The 23,010-nt window shown below is 35.8% G+C and overlaps 1 protein-coding gene across 4 annotated transcripts in view; it reads left to right on the top strand.

Annotated features, from left to right (window-relative positions):
• The window catches only part of NAB1 (NGFI-A binding protein 1), a 45,091-nt gene extending 26,870 nt beyond the window's left edge, over positions 1-18,221 (top strand). For 3 of the 4 annotated variants that reach the window (XM_032755133.2, XM_058440169.1, XM_032755130.2), the window contains 4 exons: positions 9,038-9,127; positions 10,788-10,950; positions 12,560-12,676; positions 15,716-18,221. In XM_032755133.2, the coding sequence (XP_032611024.1) occupies positions 9,038-9,127; positions 10,788-10,950; positions 12,560-12,676; positions 15,716-15,804 (459 nt within the window). In that variant the 3' untranslated portion in view covers positions 15,805-18,221. The remainder of the gene's footprint in view (positions 1-9,037; positions 9,128-10,787; positions 10,951-12,559; positions 12,677-15,715) is intronic. The other variant, XM_032755132.2, reaches the window with a different exon arrangement.
• Positions 18,222-23,010: the final 4,789 nt, after the last annotated feature.

Genomic DNA, 23,010 nt, shown 5'->3' with positions numbered 1-23,010 from the left:
CTTGCTCCGCCAGATAACAGGTAACAGAGGGTCCTTGTGGATTTGGCTGTTAGTGACTCACTGCCACTGAAAGGGAAAGGCAGGTGAACATAGAAACTGCTAAGAAAGCATGTGCCATTGGAGGGTTGAGAGGAAAGAAAGCACAGAAACTACCCAGGGACCAAAAAATTAGTCAGTTGCTAGGCTAGAAGTACATCTCTGTCTGTTTTTCACCATTGGCCCTAAGTGTGATCATGATTCAGGCTGCTCACGTTTAAGCCACACTTGTCTAGCTTTAGAGGTCACTATTCAATATTGAAATTTGTGATCATGAATCTCATGGACGGTTTGAGCTGCAGTTGTTTCTTGGTGAGCTTTATTGGTAAGTCTTTCTGACCCTCTCAGAGGCCTTGTATTTCATTACAGTGCTTTCAGTTTCTTATTAGAAGCACAAGGTGTTGGGCTGTAACATTAGATGTGACCTTTCTGTTCCTTTAGATATACTCCACTAGAGATACTTGAATTATAGTTCTATATGGTTAGTTTATTGGTTAACTGGAGTTCACAAAGCCACTTGAACAGCTCTGGATTCAAAATTAAGATAATCAGTATTTCTTTTTCCTGTGAATAACTCTTCTAACCCTTCCTAAATAAGACAAGCAACAATCGGCCCCAGCCTTCTTTAAATGCTTTTATAGACACTAGACTCTTGATTTTGCTTCCCAGAAACAAATAGTAACTATACCTTTGAATTTAGGACAGTGGCTCACTTTTTTGTTGTTGGTTTGTTTTTAATTTTGTTCTGTTTCTCTTTCTTAAAAAGCACTTGTGTATTGCAGGTCGTCAGTATCTCTTGAACGTGTGTGTGTCTTGTGTGTATGTATATCTACACATGTAGATGGTGTAATCCTTTGCAAAATATATAGTATTGGTATGAATCCTTGTCTGTGCTGTACTATAAGTCAAATTTGAGATACCAGAACTATTTCCGGAAGCTGTTATGAGGTAGATAGTACTGGCTGTATAAAGTTACCACTCCCTTAAAACTTTTCACCAAGTACTGATGCTTCATGTCTACCTTCTATATGGCTTCTGGGGAGAGGGAGAATTTCTGGTATGAGAAGAGATCAGGGGATACTATTGGGGAGGTGTAATTTGAGCTGGGTTTTTTAAAGAAGGGTAAAATTTCAAAAGGTAGCGATGTGGGGAGGGGATTGGGGTATTGGGGTGGCATTATAAAGATAGACTAGCATGGGAAAAGACAGAGGTAAGAAAATACTAAGCATGTTTAGAGAATAGTAAGTTTGTCTAGGGAATGTGATTGACACAAAGGACCTCATAAATAAAACTAGAAAGAATTTAGAATTCTTTTAACATACTTCTTCTTTCATTTGAGTCTCTTGTGATTCTCAGCTTGTTATTTTCTATTTAAAGAAAGTAATATACAAGGCTGGGCGTGGTGGCTTATGACTGTAATCCCAGCACTTTGGGAGGCTGAGGCAGGTAGATTGCTTGAGTCCAGGAGTTTGAGACCAGCCTGGGCAACATGGCAAAACCCCATCCTTAAAAAATTAGCCAAGCGTGATGGCATGTGCCTGTAGTCCCAGCTAATCAGGAGGCTGAGGTGGGAGAATCACTGCACCACTGCACTCCAGCCCAGGCAACAGAGCACAACCTTGTCTCAAAGCAAAAAAAGTTTTTAAGTAACGTACAAATAAACTTAAGCTTAGCCCATTTTAAAGTATAACAGATTTTTAATTACAAGGCCCAAACTAATGAGACAAGTTTTTCTCTTTTTTCAAATCTTTAAGCGTTCTAAAATCCTTTATAACGATAAGCATAAGTGCCAGATTGCTGGCTTTTTCCATCTTAAAAACATAATTTTTACAGTGAACAAAAATAAATGTAATGTTGAACAGATAAAATGACATCAAAATAATTTGACATGTAAAGGAAAGAGAAACATTTTCTTGCTTGTCATTATTAATGCATTAGGGTACACTAATACAAGTAGTGCTTTGTTCAAGCTCAGTAAGATCTTTCGTTGCTAAATACTGTGTTTTCCTGATGTATACATGAAGGCTTGGGTGGAATGAAGTTTTAATTCATTCACTTGTCTGATTTTTCTACCTGGAAAGCTCTTATTTATGTGGTAGGTTGTTCTCCCTTAAAGGATAGTTAGTTACTTATTTGATTTAAAAAAAAAAAAAAAAATAGCAGTATACACATTGCATAGAAGTAATCAAGATAATCTGTTGTCCTTAAATAGTGTCCCTCCTTACAGGGTATGTTAAACATTAAAAAACAGATTTTGAACTTTAATGCCTAGAATATATGAGATGGACATGGAGAAAAAGATCGCCTGCTAACTTAGGTGTGCCTTAGGGAACCTACCATTTTGAATGAAATCTCTAGGGAAACGTTTCTTCAGCTAGTTAGTAAGTGAGGTTGGGAATCCTTCTGCTTAGACGGAATGAATAACATGTTCACTGGAAAACAGCCCTCTGTGAGTCCACTTTCAGCTGAAATGAAAATAGATTTTGTTTATTCTTATCTTTTAAATTAGATCTTCTAATTAAATCTTCTCATTCTGGGGCAATTGTAAAAATCGCTACTTTGTATTGCTTTTATTTTGTGTCAGTCCCTACTAGACATTTGGAATTCATTATCACAAACATTCTTGTCTAACCTATGTGGAGGCTTTATGATTTCCATTTTACAGCCACGGAGAGACCCAGACAGGCTCAGTATCTTCGCCTGTGTTGCCAAACTGCTATCCAGTAGCAGAGCCAGGGCTTCCTATCTATGTCTGATTCCTGAATGTCAAAGCAGTACCACCTTCCTAGGTGCTAATGATTATTCACAAAGCATCTTACCTGTGAAAAAACACTATTGGGATTATCCCTTTCCTCCTAGTACCGTGTGAAGGGCGAAATGTGTACAGGACTGGTAGTCTTTGAAAAGGGTGAATAGTGGCAGTTATTATTTTCTAATCCAAGAAATTTTATCTAGTAAACATTTACAAGTTTTGAGTAGAAAATTTAACAATGTAAATTACAAAATATTTAAATATAAGAAATTTTCATTTGATATGCTGATTGTTTACAATGAGTAAAAACCTTGCGTTGGGAAGATAAACAGTAAATCAGAAAAATCAGTTTGATTTCCTTATGTCCTACCTATGAAAGAACATATTTAAGGTGGCTTGACAGCTCATTCAAGGAGATGAAAAATCAAGAGCCAAAGTCCCTGGCTTTCTTGTCTTCTCATAAATTTTTTTAAATGTTAGTTAAAAGTGAATTCAATTGGTAACCTTTCTTTTTCATTAAGAACACATTCAGTTCCATGAACAAATTTGTTGTTAACTCCAATGTTATAAGTAACATCTTAGAAGGGTGGAAGGATATATAAAGCTACAGTCTCAGACCTGGTGATATCAGCTGACTAACTGGACTGAGTGCTATTTCTCATTTGAGTTTTCTTCATTCGCTGAAATTGCTGGAGACTGGGCAGAGATGGGAAATGACAGCATTCTTGACCCTGTGGGAGTCAGAGGTGCAAAGCATTCAGAGATAAGTGGATGAAAGAAATGAGGTTTGTTAATAGAGCCCAGGAAGTCAGAGAATTGGGGCTTGAAGAAGAAAGACCTAAAGGAAACATCTGCTAGCAGTTCCAGCAAGGTGGGGGTGGGAGAGCAAGGAAGGGGGAGGAAAGAGGTTCAGAATATCCACCTACGCTGCTACTAAGCTTGTTGAAAAGAAAGCTGGTCTAATTTGACGTAGACTCTTCCCCTCTGGATCAGAAAAACAGAAGCATTACAATATGCTATTCATACAGAAAGTGTGATTAGAAAAAAGGAAAATGCACGTGTGGGGTTGAGAACATCTGCTGTAACAAGTCATCTAGAGACAGCTAAGCAGTGGCTTTAAAGCAGCTTGCTAGTGTTCGGCAGAAAGGATGAGGAGGCGTTGGGATGGAGACCAATGGGATGAGAGTAATTAGGTCATGCACCAGCCTCTGTCCTATAGCTTTTATTTTCTCAGTGATCAGACCCAGAGTCTCGTCAGCAAGGAAACACTGTGATTAATGGCATCAGCCAAAAATATGACATGGAGATAGATCGCTCATAGTATGGTGCACCTAGCTGGTGCCTGGGAAACAAGCTCACGAGACATATAACGAAATTGTGCACCACACCTAATGTGAAAGAGAGCAGTTTCTTGGGAATGTTCTTACTTTTATTTCTAAGTCATATATTTTGGGGACCTTAAATCTACTTTATGTGACATGCAGTGATTGCTACTCGATTTTGTAGTTTTTCCATCCCCAGTGAACTGTCAAGACTGTAGGAGTAAATAATGACTAATGTACTCAGTTGCAGAGAGATCACTGATTACTTTGGATATTGTTATTTATTACTTATTTTAGGCTTTTATTTATCTTTATTAATGGTGGAATAGTGTCCCTTTTCTAGCAACTTTCACATGTAGAGTTTGGGGTTACCCCATCCAGCTTTTTCAGTATTCTCATGGTTGAATAATCCTGACTTTAGTGCCACCATGTATTTGTATGGCAATGTGTACTTTTCCAAGGTTCACTTATTTGCATTACTTTATTTAATCCCCACAAACTTCCAGTAGGCAGTTACACAGGTGGTGTAATCCTAATTTAAAAATTTGGATCACTGGAAATAATGAGGTTTAGTTTTTTGCATGAGATCACACAGCTGGTTCCTAATGTGAAATGACTAGATCACACCTTTCTCCTCCAAGTTCTTCCAGAAACAGTATTGAGGCATTGGGGCTCATGGGGATTCTGATTGGTGCACTCCACTTGGATTCTGCTGATGAACTGGTAACCCTCTAATCTGGGTCTCCAGCCTTGATTTTACCCCAAGCTCCAAACTCACTGTCCCTGCTTACCTGGCTTATCTACACACGGAGGTCTCACTAGCAAATGAGCTCAACCAAATTCATCAGCCTTCTGGCCCCTCCCAGACCTCGTGATCTTGAGTTCCTTAGTCTAGAGAATGTCATAACCACAAACTCTCAGTTGCCTTATTTCTGCGGCACCTGCCACTGTCCAGGGCTGGGCATTCACCAGCAGCCCTCTAACCAGTGTCCCTGTCACCACCCTGAACTCCCCTCCTCCGCGTACATTCTCCCCATCACATTCACATGTGATGGGCTTTGTGAAATGCAAATCCGATCAGTCTCTTCCCTGAGACTTTCAATGGCTTTTCTTTGTATTTAAGATAAAATCTAAAATTCTTAACATAGTTTACAAGGGCTTACAGAATCTGGCCCTGTGTTTCCACCTTCCCTCACCACTCCCTCTTTTTCAGTGTATATTGAATATTTTCCGGCTTCCCAGAGTGTGCCCTGTTCTTTTTGCCTCTCGGCGTCTGTACCAGCTGCTTTCTTTTAGAACTCTCAGCCTAGACACCCTGGCCTCTGGGACGCCTGCTCTGCCACAGCGCCCTCTGCTGTGCTGTCGGTCTCCGTCCATTTCCCTCCCTGGACTGTGTTGTCAGGAGCGCCTGAGGCATGGCCATCTTGTTTGCCGTTGCATTCCCATATTGAGTACAGTGTATGAATCAGCTGGGTGGATGCGACATTTTTGTTGAATGTATAAACACATGTTTCTAGATTTCCAGTGTTCTTTTCACTGAGATAGTTCCCCAAGAATGTGCTCAATATTCTCTGGTTGATTTTAGATTAAATGTTGAGTTCTTCCTTCTCTAAGATGTCAATACTTTGTAATTGTCCATAAAATTGCTCTTTTTTCCCCAGTATCATGCTTTACCCTGATTAAATCTGGTGGCTTTTTGGATGAACTTAACAGATATCAGTAACAAACATTTATCAAGTAATTCCTATGGGCCAGGCACTGTGTTAAGTATTTTTCATGAATTTTCTGCTTCCTTAAAATGATTCTGTAAGTTAAGTACTATTGTTATCCCTATTTTATAGATGAGAAAATAGACACAGAGAGATGAAATAATCTACCCAGTATCACAGCAAATAAGTAGTAGAGTTCGGTTTTGAACTCAGTGCAAGTCATACTGTTAAAGCCCGTTCAGCTTATGAAAAACAGAGCTATAATTTCTGTTTATAGAAATGCCTGTGTTCTTGTGAGTTTCATAAAGGTAGTAACTTTGAATTTATGGACTGAGCATAGGCTTAGAAGCTAGTGTTGTAGCTGTAAAAAAGAAAAGGAAACCCAGTCTTGTCTGTGATGAAGATTAAATGAAATAATGAACATAAAATATAGAACATAGGGACTGGTATATTGTAGACTCCTGGAAAATGATAACCGCTCATATTGAAGTTGTTCTAACTTACCTCACTGAACTTGAGAACTTAAGCAGTTCCAGTGGGGTGGGGGTTTGCTAAAGAGAAAGTTGGATTTTTCAGTCTAAATAAATAAGAAAGCTTATTTATAAGAAAACTGGAATGGCTAAGAAAAAGTGAACTTTGGATTTAGCTTGGACTGTATACACTTATATGAAGTTCATTTTAGCTTATTTTATGATTATGTTCCATACACATCTGTGAGCCAACATAGAAACCTAGAAGAGTGGCTATTTTCAACACTTCAAAAGTGCTAATAACATACTGGCCCATGATAAAGCTACATAGGACCATCTTAAGACGTTAAGTTTATTAGCTCTTGGCTCTATATCATGTCTTTGAATTTTAAAAATAGCAAATTAGTTATTATTTGGGGAATGTATTTTGATAGATAAAATATTTGAAAGAAATCTGCAGTGGAGAAATTTATTGAAAAGACCCTGATGGGGGAAAATTTTTGAACCACTATCTTATATCCCAAATAAGGTAAAATATTTTGTTATTATTACATTATTACATCTTTTTCTGCTGTGTATTGTAAGAACTTTGGTTTTTAAGGACTTGCCCTCTGCTGCAAATATATAGCTTATCAAAGAAGGGGAGAAATAATGTTTTGGAGTTTAATTGTTAATGCTAATTTCTGTGAGGAGTCCTTTAGGAGGTTTCACTAAAGTTACTAAAACCGTGCTGTCATGATATTTTGTAGTTATAATGATCATGAGCAATAAACAGTCAAAAAAAGAAAACCTTGAAAAAAGTAAGTGGAATACCAAGTATAAAATGGAAGTAATTTAAGTTGAAGTATTGTCCAGTGCCCCCAGATAGGCCCTATTTATTATAGGAATTTAGTATGTATTGATATACCTATTTAGTAGTTATTACATGCTGAAGGCATTATCTCGCTTGCTTTATCTCATTTGGTCCTCATAACAGTCCTAATAGATAGGTTCTCCTATCCACAATTTTCCTATGAGGAAACCAAAGTTCAGAAAGGTTAAGTTACTCATCCGGTGGTCACATAGCTAGTGAGTGGTGACAGGCCTTTCGAATTCCAAAGCTCCATTTCCTGTCATAGGATATGATAAAGGAGAAATCACAAGCCAACATGAAGGAATCCTTGAGCAATTCAGGTTGGGATTATTGGTTAGCACTTTAAAGAACATTTAGTTTGGATCGTTAGCCACATTTCATGTAACAAAATTAATTTCAGATAGGTCAGAGGGTTAAATTTAAAAAACAAATCAAACTTTTAGAAAAATTAGAGGGTAGAGGCCGGGCGCGGTGGCTCACGCTTGTAATCCCAGCACTTTGGGAGGCCGAGGTGGGCGGATCACGAGGTCAGGAGATCCAGATCACGGTGAAACCCCGTCTCTACTAAAAATACAAAAAATTAGCCGGGCGTGGTGGCGGGCGCCTGTAGTCCCAGCTACTCAGAGAGGCTGAGGCAGGAGAATGGCGTGAACCCGGGAGGCGGAGCTTGCAGTGAGCCGAGATTGCGCCACTGCACTCCAGCCTGGGCGACAGAGCAAGACTCCATCTCAAAAATAAATAAATAAATAAATAAATAAAAGTATTAAAAAAGAAAAATTAGAGGGTAGATTTGAGTACTGAACCAAATTTCTGAAGCAGAATTTCTCTAAACTTTATAGCAGCAGTTGAAATCGCAAAATAAAAGTATGTACAACTATAGCATATAAAACAGGCATATAAAAATTAAATGATTTTTGAGTATCAAAAGTATAGATAAATTGGCATAAATTAAGAAAACAAGAATTCTTAGTGCTGACAAGGAAATTGTCATATATTGCTTGTGGTATGATAAACTAGTAAAGGCCCCTATAGGTTTAGTGAAAGTACATAAGGCACAAAAATATCATCTCTGCAGTAATTCTGCTTCTGGGAATCTTTTGTAGTAGATAATCTAAGCTATCGAAAATGCTATCTCCACGAAAATATTTTTGCAGTGTTTTTCATAAAACCAAAAATTAGGAAAAGAATAAAAAATGTCCAGTGTGAGGATAGTGGCTAGTCAAACCCCCCACTAGGTTAAATGTTTTTTATGTATTTTTTTTGTTTTTTTGAGACGGAATCTCACTTTGTCACCCTTTGTCACCCAGGCTGGAGTGCAGTGGTGCAGTCTCAGCTCACTGCAACCTCCGCCTCCTGGGTTGAAGCGATTCTCATGCCTCAGCCTCCCAAGTAGCTGTCCAGCCTCTGTAGTAGCTGGGATTTCTGGCGTGTGCTACCATTCCCAGCTAATTTTTTTTTTTTTTTAGTAGAGATAGGGTTTTACCATATTGGACAGACTGGTCTTGAACTCCTGACCTCAGGTGATCCGCACACCTTGGCCTCCCAAAGTGCTGGGATTACAGGCGTGAGCCACTACACCCAGCCTAGGTGAAATGTTATATAACCATTATTATCAATGATTATAAAGCCTTCTTTCCAGTGTAAAACAATAGGGATGATGACATTTTTCATCTTATTTATGTTTCTACTGAGGTTACAGCTGTAGAAAATAATGTATGTTTCATAAAAGGCTGAAATGAAATATTTTATAACCAGTGAAAGATTTTATAACCATTAAAATCTTAATCATGATTATTCAGGTAGTGAGATTAAGAGTTTGCTTTATTTTCAAGTTTTTGATAATATTTTATTATTTACAAACTCTAAATATAAAGGCCTTCTTATTTGACCCACAGGATGGGTTTCCAGATTTCCAGGATTCTGTGCAAACGCTCTTCCAGCAGGCTAGAGCTAAGAGTGAAGAACTTGCAGCTCTTAGTTCACAGGTAACATAAACTCCCAGTTATTATTTCATAATAGTATCTGAAGGTTAAAAAATAAATGACTACTTCAACTAGCTTCAGTTTTAAGTATCTGAGGCCTGACTTTTTATTTCCGTTTGTTTTTTAAAACATCATTTGAGCCACAGCTGTATCAACATGAGAGCATGAGAGCAATAACAACTTGGTTTGATTCAGTTTATGAACGGAATCTGATATGGTGCTACTTATTTATTCTTGTAGTTTTGTAGGAAGTGAGACAGATACTCTACTCAAGAAAACTTAAACAGTTTGACAATCAGGAAAACCAGCCATGTTGACCATGGCTGTGTGTAATACAACTCTGAGATAAAATAATACTAGTTCTCAATAAAATATTAATAGTCAACATTGTAATTATTGTTAAATCTTTTAAATTCATATTTATTGAAAAACTACTAAATGAATATGTGGTTTCAGGTGCTTTGGCCATTAAGTTATTTAATTTTGTCTGTATACTGAAATTAAAATTTTAAAATGCTTTCTGCAAACATCATCTTTTAGAAAGCACTGTAAGCTTTTATTCCTGTTGAACAGCTTCCTTGTAATAAGTTGCTTTTGATCAAATTTAGTACTGCTAAGTTTTGTTTTTTTCATGTTAGGACGAAAAATACATTTTTTACCTCAGATATGCTTATTTAAATTTTGTCAATTTAGTAACAAGTTCAAATGAAATGAAGTTGTAGTTACTTTTGATTTGGTTTATATGCACTCAGAAAAATAATGTAAGTGTTTATCATGTTTATTCTGTGAATTAATATATTTTACCTATTGATTTTTACATTGTGAATCAGGGCTTTTTGTAACCAATTTTATATAGCAGCTTTCTTGTCCTACTCTCTTATATAGCATGGTAGTGATTCATATCTGTGCATTTTGGCTATTATCTCCTTGGCAAAATATCACAAATACACCGCTCTGAATATCACATATAAGTAATTTAGAGCAGTGCATCAAAAAGGAACTTATAAAACACATGCAGAGATAAATTTATATGTCAGTTGACTAATTGTATATTTAAAATATGCCTTTTTATGATTGGTTGTGAAATACTGCAGTTTCATTTCATGATGAAGGTAAAGATGCTTATTGGCACTGATGTTTTTCTGCATAATTTACATTGTTTAATTTTAGTGGGAAGTGTGTTTGTCTTGTTCTTCTAGACAGCCGTTTTACACCTTTTCTCCCCCAAACATATTGTCATCATATCAGAGTCTGTGTACTGCCAGATCCTAAAATAAAAATGCCAAGATTTCGCCCCAAGTGTTAGAAGTAGTTTATAGCAGATGTTGCTGTTGCTTTTAGATTTCTGTTTTAAAAAATCCTTTAAAGGACTTAGTACCTTGGAAAACAAAGCTAAGGTTATGTTGCTTTTGAGCTGACATGGAATTCTCTTGAAAGAATTGAGAAGAAAGCTTTTATCTTTTGTACAATATCCAGCCTTTTATGTTTTAACATGATGATATAGACATCTATGCATATTTATGGAATTTGTATACCACATGAAGTGTGAACTAATTTTAATGAATACTAAATATATTTGCTGGAGTCTGAAATTGGCATCTTTAAACCATTAAAAAATCTAGAATGTTTCAGTTACTGATTTGATTTTTGCTTTACTTACGAGCAGCCTGAAAAGGTGATGGCAAAGCAGATGGAGTTCCTTTGCAACCAAGCTGGCTATGAGAGACTGCAGCATGCCGAGAGGAGGTTGTCTGCAGGGCTTTACAGGCAGAGCTCAGAAGAGCACAGTCCTAACGGCTTGACTTCTGATAACTCAGATGGACAAGGTACATATTTAGAATATCCTACGCCTTTAGGGCCACTATGTGCACTTCAAAGAGAAACAGAAGACAGTGGCTGATTTTTAGATTATGATATTTTGTAGAGATTATTTTACAGGTTCTCTTATCAAAATTATCTCATCAAAATTATTATCAAGAATTTTTAAATTCATTTTTCTAAAAAGGAGATAATTTACCCTGCAAATTTTAATTTGTAAATTTTTTAATCTTTAAGCAGTTGGCACCTGAGATTGACATGTATTATTTTGTAGGGGTTGGTGGGAGTGTGAGATGTCAACAGTACAGATTATTTTCCCCAAAGAAGCAGATTCCGGGAGAGATGTTTATCCTTTTTAAATGACCAAAACTTCATATTTTTTTAGACTTCAAAAACAAGTTTGTGAAATTTACAACATTTGGTACTTAAGAGAATATGGTAACTGCATCTAAAGTGTTATGACAGAGTACAGCTCAGGTTTAGAAAGCCATGTGATTCGTGAGTGTTTTTACCATTCTAAAAAGTACTTCATTCTTTTCACATCCTCACATAAGGAAAATCCCAAGTCATTGTTATTCACCCAATCAACAGGCATTTTATTTTTTAGCATTTCCTATGTGCCAGGCACTCTCCTAGGCACTGAATATGCAGCAGGGAACAAATCCCTGTTTACCTGGAGCTTACACTGTAGTATGGAGGGAGATGTACAGGTTATAAGTATATAAATATATCCTCTAGTTTCAAATAGTAATAAGTGTTTGAAGAAAAAAATAATTTTATAGTGCCTCCTTTTTATATATTATTGTTATACTTTTCTAGAGAGTGGTTATTATTGGAAAAAAAAAAAAAAAGGATTTCTAGGTAAGAATACCCTCTTAACAAGGATTCTCCAGCCATGGACTGAAGTATTACATGTGTCAACAGATCAGAGTACTGGAAGAGAAGAAAGTTCTTCCTTTTAAAAATATTATGGGAACCTTTGAGTTGAGGTCTTGTTTAACTTCTCCAATTATCCTTAACAGTTAAGAAGCAAAGGCAATTATTAAAGATTTGGTGACTCTAATTTGTGACACCAGGATAATTCAGTGTGGGGTGACAATTTGCTAATGTGATGGATTTCAGTACATGACAACATGATTGGGTGTATAATTTTTTCTCATATTTGTGCTGAATCTGTTTTTTCATGGATTTTGCTGTAGTTTTTTTTTTTTAATCTTTAATTGGCTTGAAGCCTTCTCTGTCTTTCTAGTACTTGTTATTATATGATTAATGACATGCCTTGGTAAAATGGTTGCACTAGTAAGAAAATGCCTTATAGAGGAGATGTATTATATGCCAAAACTGGAAGGCTCACAGGAATTCTCAGTCTTTTGTTTAGCTCTTAAAAATATCCTGGCAGAATTGTAAACCTTGGGACTGGCATGAAATGACTTGCCATTTTCCTCTTAAATTATTATTTAAAATGTTTTTTCCAAGTCTTATTTAAATTCTTCAGTGCTCGTTGACTTTCCTCACTTTTTTCCTAAGGAGTGTTCAGGCAATTTTTGAAAATTTATTTTTAAGAAAGGTCATTGTGTGTTTTTAATATTATGCATATTTCTTTTTTCTTTTCATTAGGAGAAAGACCTTTGAATCTCCGAATGCCTAATTTACAGAACAGACAACCCCATCATTTTCTGGTGGATGGGGAGCTGAGCAGACTTTACCCCAGTGAGGCAAAGTCCCACTCATCAGGTGAGAATGTGCTATATGATGAGAGGGTAACACTTGAATAAAAGCATCTTTAAATTCTGTTCTCCTATTCCCTCCCCTACCAAAAAAAAAAAAAAAAAATGTCATTACTGACAGTGTTCCTACAGGTTGAGTATCCCTAACTGGAAAATTCGAAATGCTCCAGGATCCAAAATTTTTTGAGTGTCAGAATGACACTCAAAGGAAACCCGCATTAGAACATTTCAGATTTGGTATGCTGAACCTTTAGTATAATGCAAATAGTCCAAAATCTGAAAAAACTCAAAATCCATAGCACTTCCTTGTCCCAGGCATTTTGGATAAGGGATGCTCAATTGTCAGTTTTTCTCCCCTTGGAAGTGATAGATTGCCATAACGCTGGCTGCTCTCACTAGTCTTTTTGCAAACTTCATATTCCGAACAATGACAGGGAAAACTCATGAAAGTTGAGATTACTTTGATTAGCCATTATATGAATGGTGATGTTTATACGAAAGTTTAATAATAGCTGGTTTGAGTTGTGTTACTACCTTTTTTGGCAATAACATAATATGAAATTGATGGACTACATGTTTGCTTTGACACTGAGAAAACCTTGTGTATCAAAATCTAGACTTTTCATGCAGATGTATTTTGGAGTTGATACCCATATTTCAAAAGTAAACTGAATTCCATAAAAGGATGAGCAGCTCCTTATCATAGTTAGATATTTACATATTTTTATCCAAGTAAAGTGAGTTAGACCTAGTTAAAGCATTAGAGACCAGCACAATTTGAAAGAATCTGTTATCATTCAAGTCTTTGAGTTAAAGTAACTTTAGGAGTCACTTAATCAAAGTCACTGATTTTATAGATGAGGTAGCTAAAGCCAAATAAACAGCTCCAAATTTGCATTGTAAGTCAGTGGGAAATGTAGTTTTACAAGCATTAGGATTAAACCTGACTTTACATCTGTTATCTAGATAGGATGAATTATGTATTTACTAGAAAAAAAGTGTTATCAAGAGCATTTATGTCTTTCAATTTTAGATCATACTCTTGGTAGCAGATGCTAAAAAGACAAGTTCTAAATAATGTTCTGGTGCTGTGACTTTAAAGCGTGCTATTGCATACGTGATTGTAGCCATTTTAATAATGTCAAAGGGAGGTTGAGAAATTGAAATTATCCTAAAAAGATGACATCCTGGTCTTATGTTTTCCATAACACAAAAAAAGTGATCTATTCTTTAAAGTTTTTTTGAAAACGAACAAAAAACGACTTCTTACCAATTTATATTCCTTAGAAGACTCTGTATAACAGGAATACTCCAATTACATTGATCATGTGTCTCATCATGGGGCATATTTACATATTTCATGGAGATATATTTCATAGAGATATAATTGATCTAGGTTTTTATGTAGAACCGAATGAAGAAATGCCTGAAAAAGCCTGCCTTTTTCTTTCTTTCTTTCTTTCCTTTCTTTCTTTCTTTCTTTCTTTCTTTCTTTCTTTCTTTCTTTCTTTCTTTCTTTCTTTCTTTCTTTCCTTTCTTTCTCTTTCTTTCTCTTTCTTTCTCTTTCTTTCTTTCCTCTTTTCTTTCTCTTTTCTTTCTTTTTTCTTTTTCTCTTTCTCTTTCTTTCTCTTTCTTCTTTCCCTTCTTTCCTTTCTTTCTTTTCTTTTCTTTCTTTCTTTTCGTTTTTTGAGATGGAGTCTCGCTCTCTCGCCCAGCCTGGAGTGCAGTGGCGCAATCTCGGCTCACTGAAGGCTCCTCCTCCCGGGTTTACGCCATTTTCCTGCCTCAGCCTCCCGAGTAGCTGAGACTACAAGCACCCGCCACTGCGCCCGGCTAATTTTTTTGTATTTTTAGTAGAGACGGAGTTTCACCGTAGTCTCAATCTCCTGACCTCCTGATCCGCCCGCCTCGGCCCCACAAAGTGTTGGGATTACAGGCGTGAGCCACCATGCCCGGCCCCCTTTTTCTTTATTTTTAACTGAATAGAAATAATACAGGTTTCATACAGTGCAAGCCTTGGTCCAGATCTTAGCACCGATACTTGACTGAGTGACCCTGACTGAGTTGCTTAAGTACCCGTCCTTCAGTTGCTTCATCTGTAAAAGAGAAGTAATTTCTACCTCGTAGGGTAGTTATGAGGATTAAACAAGATAGTGTACCTGCATTGTACACTATCTATTCCAGCCAGCAGGAATTCAATAAATAGTAGCTACTTTTTTTTATTACTCTTTCGCGGAACCTAAAATCCCCTTCTGTTTAGATAGAAAGGATTCATAAATTGAGCTATTTAATTTCAGATAAGCTATTAGTATTGATTACTTTCTAGAATCCAAGGTGTGAGTGTATGTGATATGGACGTTTGCATGTATATGTGTGTGTACATATCTCCCAGTATTTATACTTTACATAAAGGTTACATTTGATTGTTATTCTGTAGTGTTTGTGTATAGTTGAAATAACTGTACACATAGAACTCCATGGAATGATTTCTTATGAAAAGGTGTTCATTATTTTATCCCTATTTCTCCCACCTTAATATGTCATTGTCGGAAGAACTTTAAAAAATAGTTCCCAGGTTATGAAGATATTTTTCAGTCTGATTCCTTCATTGATGGTAAATATTTTAACCAGTAACAGTTATATATGAATAATCAGCTTCCTTGTATATATTTATCATGTTGGATCAAGCATTAAATAAAAATTAATATATTCTGTATGCTAAATGTTTTATGTGCATTTCATTATTTAACTTTCATGCCACTTTATGTAGATACTATTCCCATTTTATAAATGAAGACACTAAGGCTTAGAGAGGTGTATAACTTGCCCAGAGATGTATACAGCTAGTAATTGGCAGAGTTGAAATTTAAATCCAGAAGTCAAGCTCTTAACAGCTCTATGAACAAAAATTTTATATGGAATTACAGAATCATGAATAGTTGATAGTATTTGGTATGGAGTTTGGGGGTTTGTTTTAAAACCTTGTTTGATTTTTGTAGTCCATTGATTTAAAATATCAACTCACTTTGTTTCCATTTTTATGTAGAGAGCCTTGGGATTTTGAAAGACTACCCTCATTCAGCTTTTACCTTAGAAAAGAAAGTCATCAAAACAGAGCCTGAAGATTCAAGATAGCTGTGATTTCTCTCACCGTTCTCTGGAAATGGCATCAGATTTAAGGATAATACTCCATCATAGAAATAAGCCTTAATAACCAGTGTTGCCTCATTCAGCTCAAACAGATTTCATAGCCAAAGCAAAAGGACTGGTACGGTAGTCTGCGGAAACCAGGAAGATAAAACAACAGCCACAAAAGAGAAAATCAAGAGTGTTGCAATCTATAACAGTAATATTGATTCATTCACATTCCTGTGTTAAGTCATTTTATATGGAAAGGCTTACAAATCAATATTGTAAGCATTATTTAAGAATGTACAATGTATTTGTGTAATTTATAGAAGTAAAATCTAGATGTTGAGACCTGTTTGGTCTAATAGATGTGGATACAGTTTATTTTACTTGAAATTTTGTTGTCTACTTTGTGTGTTAAACGTAAATATATGTCAGAGTTTAGAATCTTTGCCTGCAGTTGTGAAAAAGAAAGCTTAAGTGATGTAGTTATTGGCAAGATTGCAATGATTATGGAAAACTAGAAAGCAAATACTCAGTTTAAGCCAAGGAAAATATTGTGGATTGAATATTTGATAAAACTGATTTTGTTTAACAGGAAATTTTTAGCATTCACTCATATAACATCTGGTTATCAATGCACGTTTACACAATAAATACTTGAGTGGAGGAAAGTTAAAAAGATGAGCAATAGAGTAGAATATATATCTTAAACTAGTTGACCTAGATTGTATTAATAGCTACTTAAGATGTTTCAAAGATAGGAAGCTATTGCTTGGACAGAGAACTTGAAATAAGTGGACCCATGTATAAAAGCTTTGACTTAAACATTGACATTTCAGAATGTGTTAAATAGATTAAGACATAGTAAGTTAACCCTACATGTTATAAAGATGGCGACTGTTAACAAAGGCTGTAACAGATTAAGTACTATTTTATATCCAGAAAGTCTTCTCTATGTAGAGAAGTCAGACTAGATGCTTTCACTAGGGAATGTCTTCCCACCCAGCCATCACAAGTGTGGACAATCACTGCATCCACATCTGTAGGCATATTTCTATGGAAGTTTAGGTGACAGCTATATTCAGTATTTATTTTACGATTTCATTTTTCTACACCTTTGAGATTTATGAATGCAGTTTTTTCTTAAAATTTATTTTAACTTGACAGTATGTTTTTAGTTCCCCAAATTTAATTAATGGACCATGTGCATATATATGGGAGTGTGCTTACATGTTAATAATGTACTTGCATACTTATGAGAATTTCACAGTGGAATTCATAATGGTAAAAAAAAACATACATCTGCCAATATACGTTTTTTTCTGTTGGTTTAAGAGAAGATAACTGACAGCTTTACCTACTTCCTACAGATGCGTCTAAACCCAGATATTACTGAGAAGAGTGTATTGACTCGAGTGTAAGAGAGTATGTGTTTGTTTTTAGTTCTGCTCTAGATCATAACTGTAAAAAATATTAAGTCATAATCTGTTACACTAAAATTTGTCAGCCAAATGTTAGATGAAATGTCTGCACTGTAGTCTCAGATCACTGTCACGTATATAAATTGCTTCTTCATTTTAATTTGTAGAAGTACTTTACAGTAGGAAACACCAGTAAACAACTTTTATACTGTTAAAAGGCTTTTTTCCCCTTCCTAAATGTTTTAATTGTACCATAGTGTTTTGCTCACTGAAGAAGCTTCTTATGGACCTTGCAACTTTGTTGCTAGCTTGAGGTTGATTATTGTGGTTGTATTGTTCACTGTGTGTAGAAATAGTATGAGTACGATTTCAATAGACTGTTCAGTTTTTAATATTAGCCATAGCACTGGTTAGTATCTCAGTAGTTTCATGAAACGTTTCCTGTATTCTAATCTATTTTGAAACATTTTTTTTTTAATTGTGTCTTACAGTCAAGTTTGTAGATTTTCATAAGCCACAATTTTAAAAGATGCAGTAATCTTCCAACTTCCAATATTTATCCATTCGTTGTGGACCCACAAATTGCATCTTTAAATTCATAATAAGTTTCCTTAACTATCATGTTTCTAGTCTTTCAAGCTTAGTGATAAGGTGGAAGCACAAGAAAAATTTCAGTAGAATACAGTTTTTATTTTGTAAACACTAATGTATTAAACTTGCTATACATTAAAGCAAATAATATATATTTTTATTTGAATTGTATATGTGAATTGGAAGTTATAACTAGTTGATTTTTTCATTTTGTTAGAGGTATTTTCACTGAACAAGGTCAATTGGTTACCTCAGTATTACAGCCAATATAGTCCAAGGGACCATTTCTGCCTGAGTCTCTTACACTTTATTGTGCGATGTCCACGTTTTTGTGACTCTTCAAGCTGTTGGTGAGGTGGGACGAATGCACTTGCTTCCTGTGGCAATAAAGATTTTCTGTGCCTCCCACATTTATGTTTATAGCATTTTCTACATAGCAGTTTTCCAGTGACTAATATTAACCCACTCTGCCTCGCTTATCTGCTTATTTAAGCTGGGTTTCAGTATTAGAGGACAAGAACTTAACGTCTTCAGTTGGGACTAAATATTGTCAGCTACCGTCATTTCTGAAAAATCATTTGGTAAACAGATTCTCAGTAGACTCTGGTCTGGCAGAGAGAGGTCAATTTATATTCTCATTTATGTAGAAGTTTATGAAGACATTTTTAAAACTCCACCATTTCTAACTATTAATAAAAGGAACATTAGGATTTAACATCTATAATACATATATATATAATATTAATGTGATTTGGGTTCAGTGTTATGAGTTAATTGTATGAAATTGAGCTAACTTGTAGTAAAGAACCAGGAAGAGCCTTTCAACAAGTATTGATGAGTTCTGTAGATTAATGAAGATCATCAGTGTGCCAAGCACTGTGCTAGGTGCCAGGGAAGAGGTAAAGGTCACAAACGAAATATATGATCCTTGCCCAAAACCTAGTTGGATAGGAACTAATACCACTCACATAAAAATTTCAGTGCCTTACATATTGAGATGAGGAGCTGACATTTAAGTGCATTGTGTATTAGGCAGACATTATGGTAGCAGGCACTTTACAGGTGAGAGAAAGCACATTTAGTGAGTGAGATTCAGAAGAGATCGGCCAGGACTGAAAACATTCAGAGGTAGAATTTGATAAAAAGCCATAGTGGCAGTACATTTCACTTTGAGGCTGCTTTTTTTTGTTTTTTTTTTGTTGTTGTTGTTAAATTACTGCAATTTTATTTTGAAACTGCATGGCAGTTAGATCTGCTTGCCTGGGTAATCATTCCTTTGACGATCCACTAATCTGTCAAAAGGCAGCGGGGAAAGGTGCTTTTCATCTGTCCTTATTTAGTGAAACCACTTGGGTAAAAGCTTTAGGATTTGGTAATTATGAGACTACTAGCACCTAGTGTACCTTTACAACTATAGTTGACACTATTTAAGACTTAAAAGCTAAATATGCAGGGGATTTCCTAACTTATGGTCTGTCCACTTGGGTCTCAAATGGTTAAGTATTAACACAATGCCCAAGTATTAACACAATGCCCATTTTGCTTGTGACTTAATATACTACATCGAGTCTTCAAAAGAAAACCAAGGTATTAATCAACCTGATGAAGCCAGAAGGTCTGCCTCTTTTAGGAAATGAATTCAATTAGTAAGTAGCTGAAGTTAGAATTGAACAAACCTTGTATGTTTGTAACAGCTTGAATGACCAAATACGATAGTTGCTCTTTTACTAAAAGCCACCGTATGGTCCAGCTGTGCATGGGTGGTGTTTCAGGGAATGCAAGCTTCTTATCTGTGGGTGTCCTCATAAATGAAATTTGTAAGTAGGCCTCCAAAGTTAATAAAAGAATGATCCAATGCCTGACATTTTTATTGTAAATACAATTTAATATCAAAAATCTTACTGTTAACTATGTCCATAGTGATCCTGTAAGACAATTTTTTATTTCATGTAGAAGTGATCAAAAGCAAAATGCTGGAGCTAGGATTTTTCTTACTTTCTGAGTATGCAACAGTTAAACCTTTAAAACATCTTTGGGAGGCTGAGGCGGGCAGATCACGAGGTCAGGAGATCAAGACCATCCTGGCTAACATGGTGAAACCCTGTCTCTACTAAAAAAAAAATACAAAAAAATTAGCCGGGCATGGTGGCGGGCACCTGTAGTCCCAACTACTCGGGAGGGTGAGGCAGGAGAATGGCGTGAAGTCGGGAGGCGGAGCTTGGAGTGAGCCGAGATCGTGCCACTGCACTCCAGCCTGGGCGACAGTGCAAGACTCCGTCTCAAAAAAAAAAAAAAAAAAAATCTTTGGCATGTTTCTGCTGACCTGTGACATTTTTTTTTTGTGATCACCTCAAAGGTGTTTTTTATTTTTTGTGCAGAAAAGCCTAATCAGAAATTTATTTTTTAAGTTCATAATCAACTTATTAGAGTTATAATGCAAAAATGTGCTTAAGGTTAAGTTCAGCTTACAAATCTTTACTTTCTTAGTTTAGCAAATCTTAATCACTTTTAAGGGAACTGTGAACTGGTTGTGTTTACAAAGTTGGTTAATTAAGCCTTACTCTTTTACAGTCTTCCCATCTGTTAGGTCACACAATTCTTAAGTGTTAAAACGATGTCCTGTTGAATTCTAGGTCTCCCAGCTGTGTTTGACTATTTGGTCACAATTTCCAAATTGTTATTCTGACTGCTAAGTGATTTACTTTCAAAGTATTGCTCCAATAATGTTAAAGGTCTGGCTTCTACCACTTCATCTTAAAGGAATTTTTAATAAGTTTTGTTTTTTTTTTCAGCAATTGGGGTAAAACCCTCAAGGAACATCAGACTCATAAAATAGTAATCTTAGTTCTTATTTCAACATCCATATGAAATCCTTAGTTACCATTATTTTTCCATTTTATTCTTTTAATTTTAAAATATTTGACAAAAATATTGAAGTATACAATATGATGGTTTTTTATACCAGTACATTGTATACTGATACCACAATCAAGTTAAGACACTAAAGTGGGAAATTACCTCTCCTAATTTTTGTTGACTTTATATTTAGTGCAGTTTAGTCAATTTAGTTATTAAATATCTTAATAAAGAATAACTTTCAGTAAAATGTTTAAAAAATTTCCTCTGCACAGATCATTATGCTACATTTATGTAAATCGAGAAACCTACCTAAATACAGTTTTAAGTTTTAGAAGTTTCTATTGAAATGTTTGCTTTATTATACAGTTCTATTTAAGTTTTCCATTCTAACTTATTAAAAGAATCAGCTTCTTCACAGTCTCTGAGAAGTAGTGATAGTTGAATGTTGCCATCAAAACATAATGTTGCAAAATGTAGATTAAGTACATCACATTGGTTCAAGATGGTAGTGCCACACGTTTAAATCATGAACCCAATAATTTTTCTCACTAAGAGTGACAAATTTTGTGAATTTCCTGTCAGTCCAAACAATTTGGTAATCAACCTAGCCTAGTTTTGCTGTGGGTGAGCACTAGTGATGGTATAAATTAGAATGTGCTTCATATGTACACATTCTGAAACCTTATGAGTCATCTTTGCATTAAAAGCTTGCACCTCATAAATTTGTTTAAAGTGCCATGTTCAACACCCACACATAATCCCAAGCAAGCATGGCCATTCTCTCGTAACTGTCACAGACACCCTATATTGGTAGGTCACTTAGGCTGCAGTATGTAGGAAGCTAGTTAAGTAGTGCATACGTAGGTGGAATCTTACTGGTAACTGTTTCAGCAGAGACATTTTATAATTTTCTGAGACTACCTATCGTCTTCGACTGTGAACAGTTAAACCAAACATCTGTGGTCTAGCACCCACCATACCCTGCTATTATCCTTCCCAAAAGACAAAGTGATTTTTTTGGTAGCATGTTCTTACACTGTAGGCTCTTCAGAGTCTCATTGTTTTCATTATTTCCCCCCAAAAAAATATGTATTTTCCACCCCCAGATCCCTGACAACATAATGTAAGCATGTTTTTCATCAGCAGTTAAAATGAACTAGGTCATTCATTTTCTTTTTGAATTCAACCAATGTCTCCATCATCAGAAAATGCTCATACATTGACTTTCGTGTGTTTCTTTTGCATATGTTGGCTAACTTTCAAATTGGACCACATCTTTCTGATTTTTATTGGTGAGAAGGCAACAGAAAAATTTGTATAGTGAGATAGGGACATCGCAGGTACAGCCAGGTACTTGATTCCAATTCTTAGGATAATAAAAGGCAATTTCCACTTTAAAAATTAACATTAAAGGGGAAATTAATTAGAGGTTACGTAATTCATTCAAAGAGAAGAACAATTTTAATATATTTTAATATTTAAAAGTGAGAAGAGAGGATTCCATTTCTCAAGACTTTTCCATTTCATGTCACAGGTATGTGACAGCTGGCTTATAAGGGAAGTCACTTTTTGTATGATTCCTTATTTAAAAGACAGGATCTAGTTCTGCCTTGCAAAGCAAAAGATTTAAAACTCAGGCTTATATTCTTAATCTGGTAGGTAGTGCCATATAACAAATCCACATTGGGCCAACTGCTTTACATGTAATCCTCTGCAACTCCAGGAGGTACTTATCACCCCCATTTTGCAGATGAGAAAACAGACGTCTCAAGAGATAATAGTTATTCCACAACTAGTAGTAGGATCTTGGGCCGGTCACTTGTCCATGAGCACCCGATCCTGTCAAATATCCTTTGAACTGAGTGGCCTGTACTATGTGTAGACATTTTACATGGTAAATACTTTATAGATAAAGCTTGAATACACCCATGTGGAAAGAACTAGGCCATATGTGAGTACTGATCAGCTGGTTGTTAGTGGTGTCTAGACTGCAGCAGAGGCTTCCCAAAGAAAGTAAACATCAAGCCATTCTGAAGGCAGCTACTCAAGCGGAGAAGTGAAAGGGCATTGCACGGCTTTGGGATTAGCATGTCTGAAAGGCCCAGGTTGGGAAGCAGAAAAGTCACATTCCAATACCACTGGAAAATGTAATGGACTAAAGCAGAAAATTCAAATAGAAGTTTAATTAGATATAAAACATCTAGAAAAGAATGCCTACTAAATGAAATCCTTTGAAACTCATACAAAGTTCTCATTCAATCTGGGAAGCAATTAGAAGTTGTTTTGTTTGTTTTTGTTTTTTGAGACAGGGTATTGTTCTCTTGCCCAGCCTCGAGTG

This window comes from Hylobates moloch, unplaced genomic scaffold (assembly GCF_009828535.3).
Source record: "Hylobates moloch isolate HMO894 unplaced genomic scaffold, HMol_V3 SCAFFOLD_1, whole genome shotgun sequence".
NCBI classification, from domain to species: Eukaryota; Metazoa; Chordata; class Mammalia; order Primates; family Hylobatidae; genus Hylobates; species Hylobates moloch.
The sequence above is the reverse complement of the archived record's forward strand: the minus strand, read 5'-3'. Positions and strand labels throughout refer to the sequence as shown.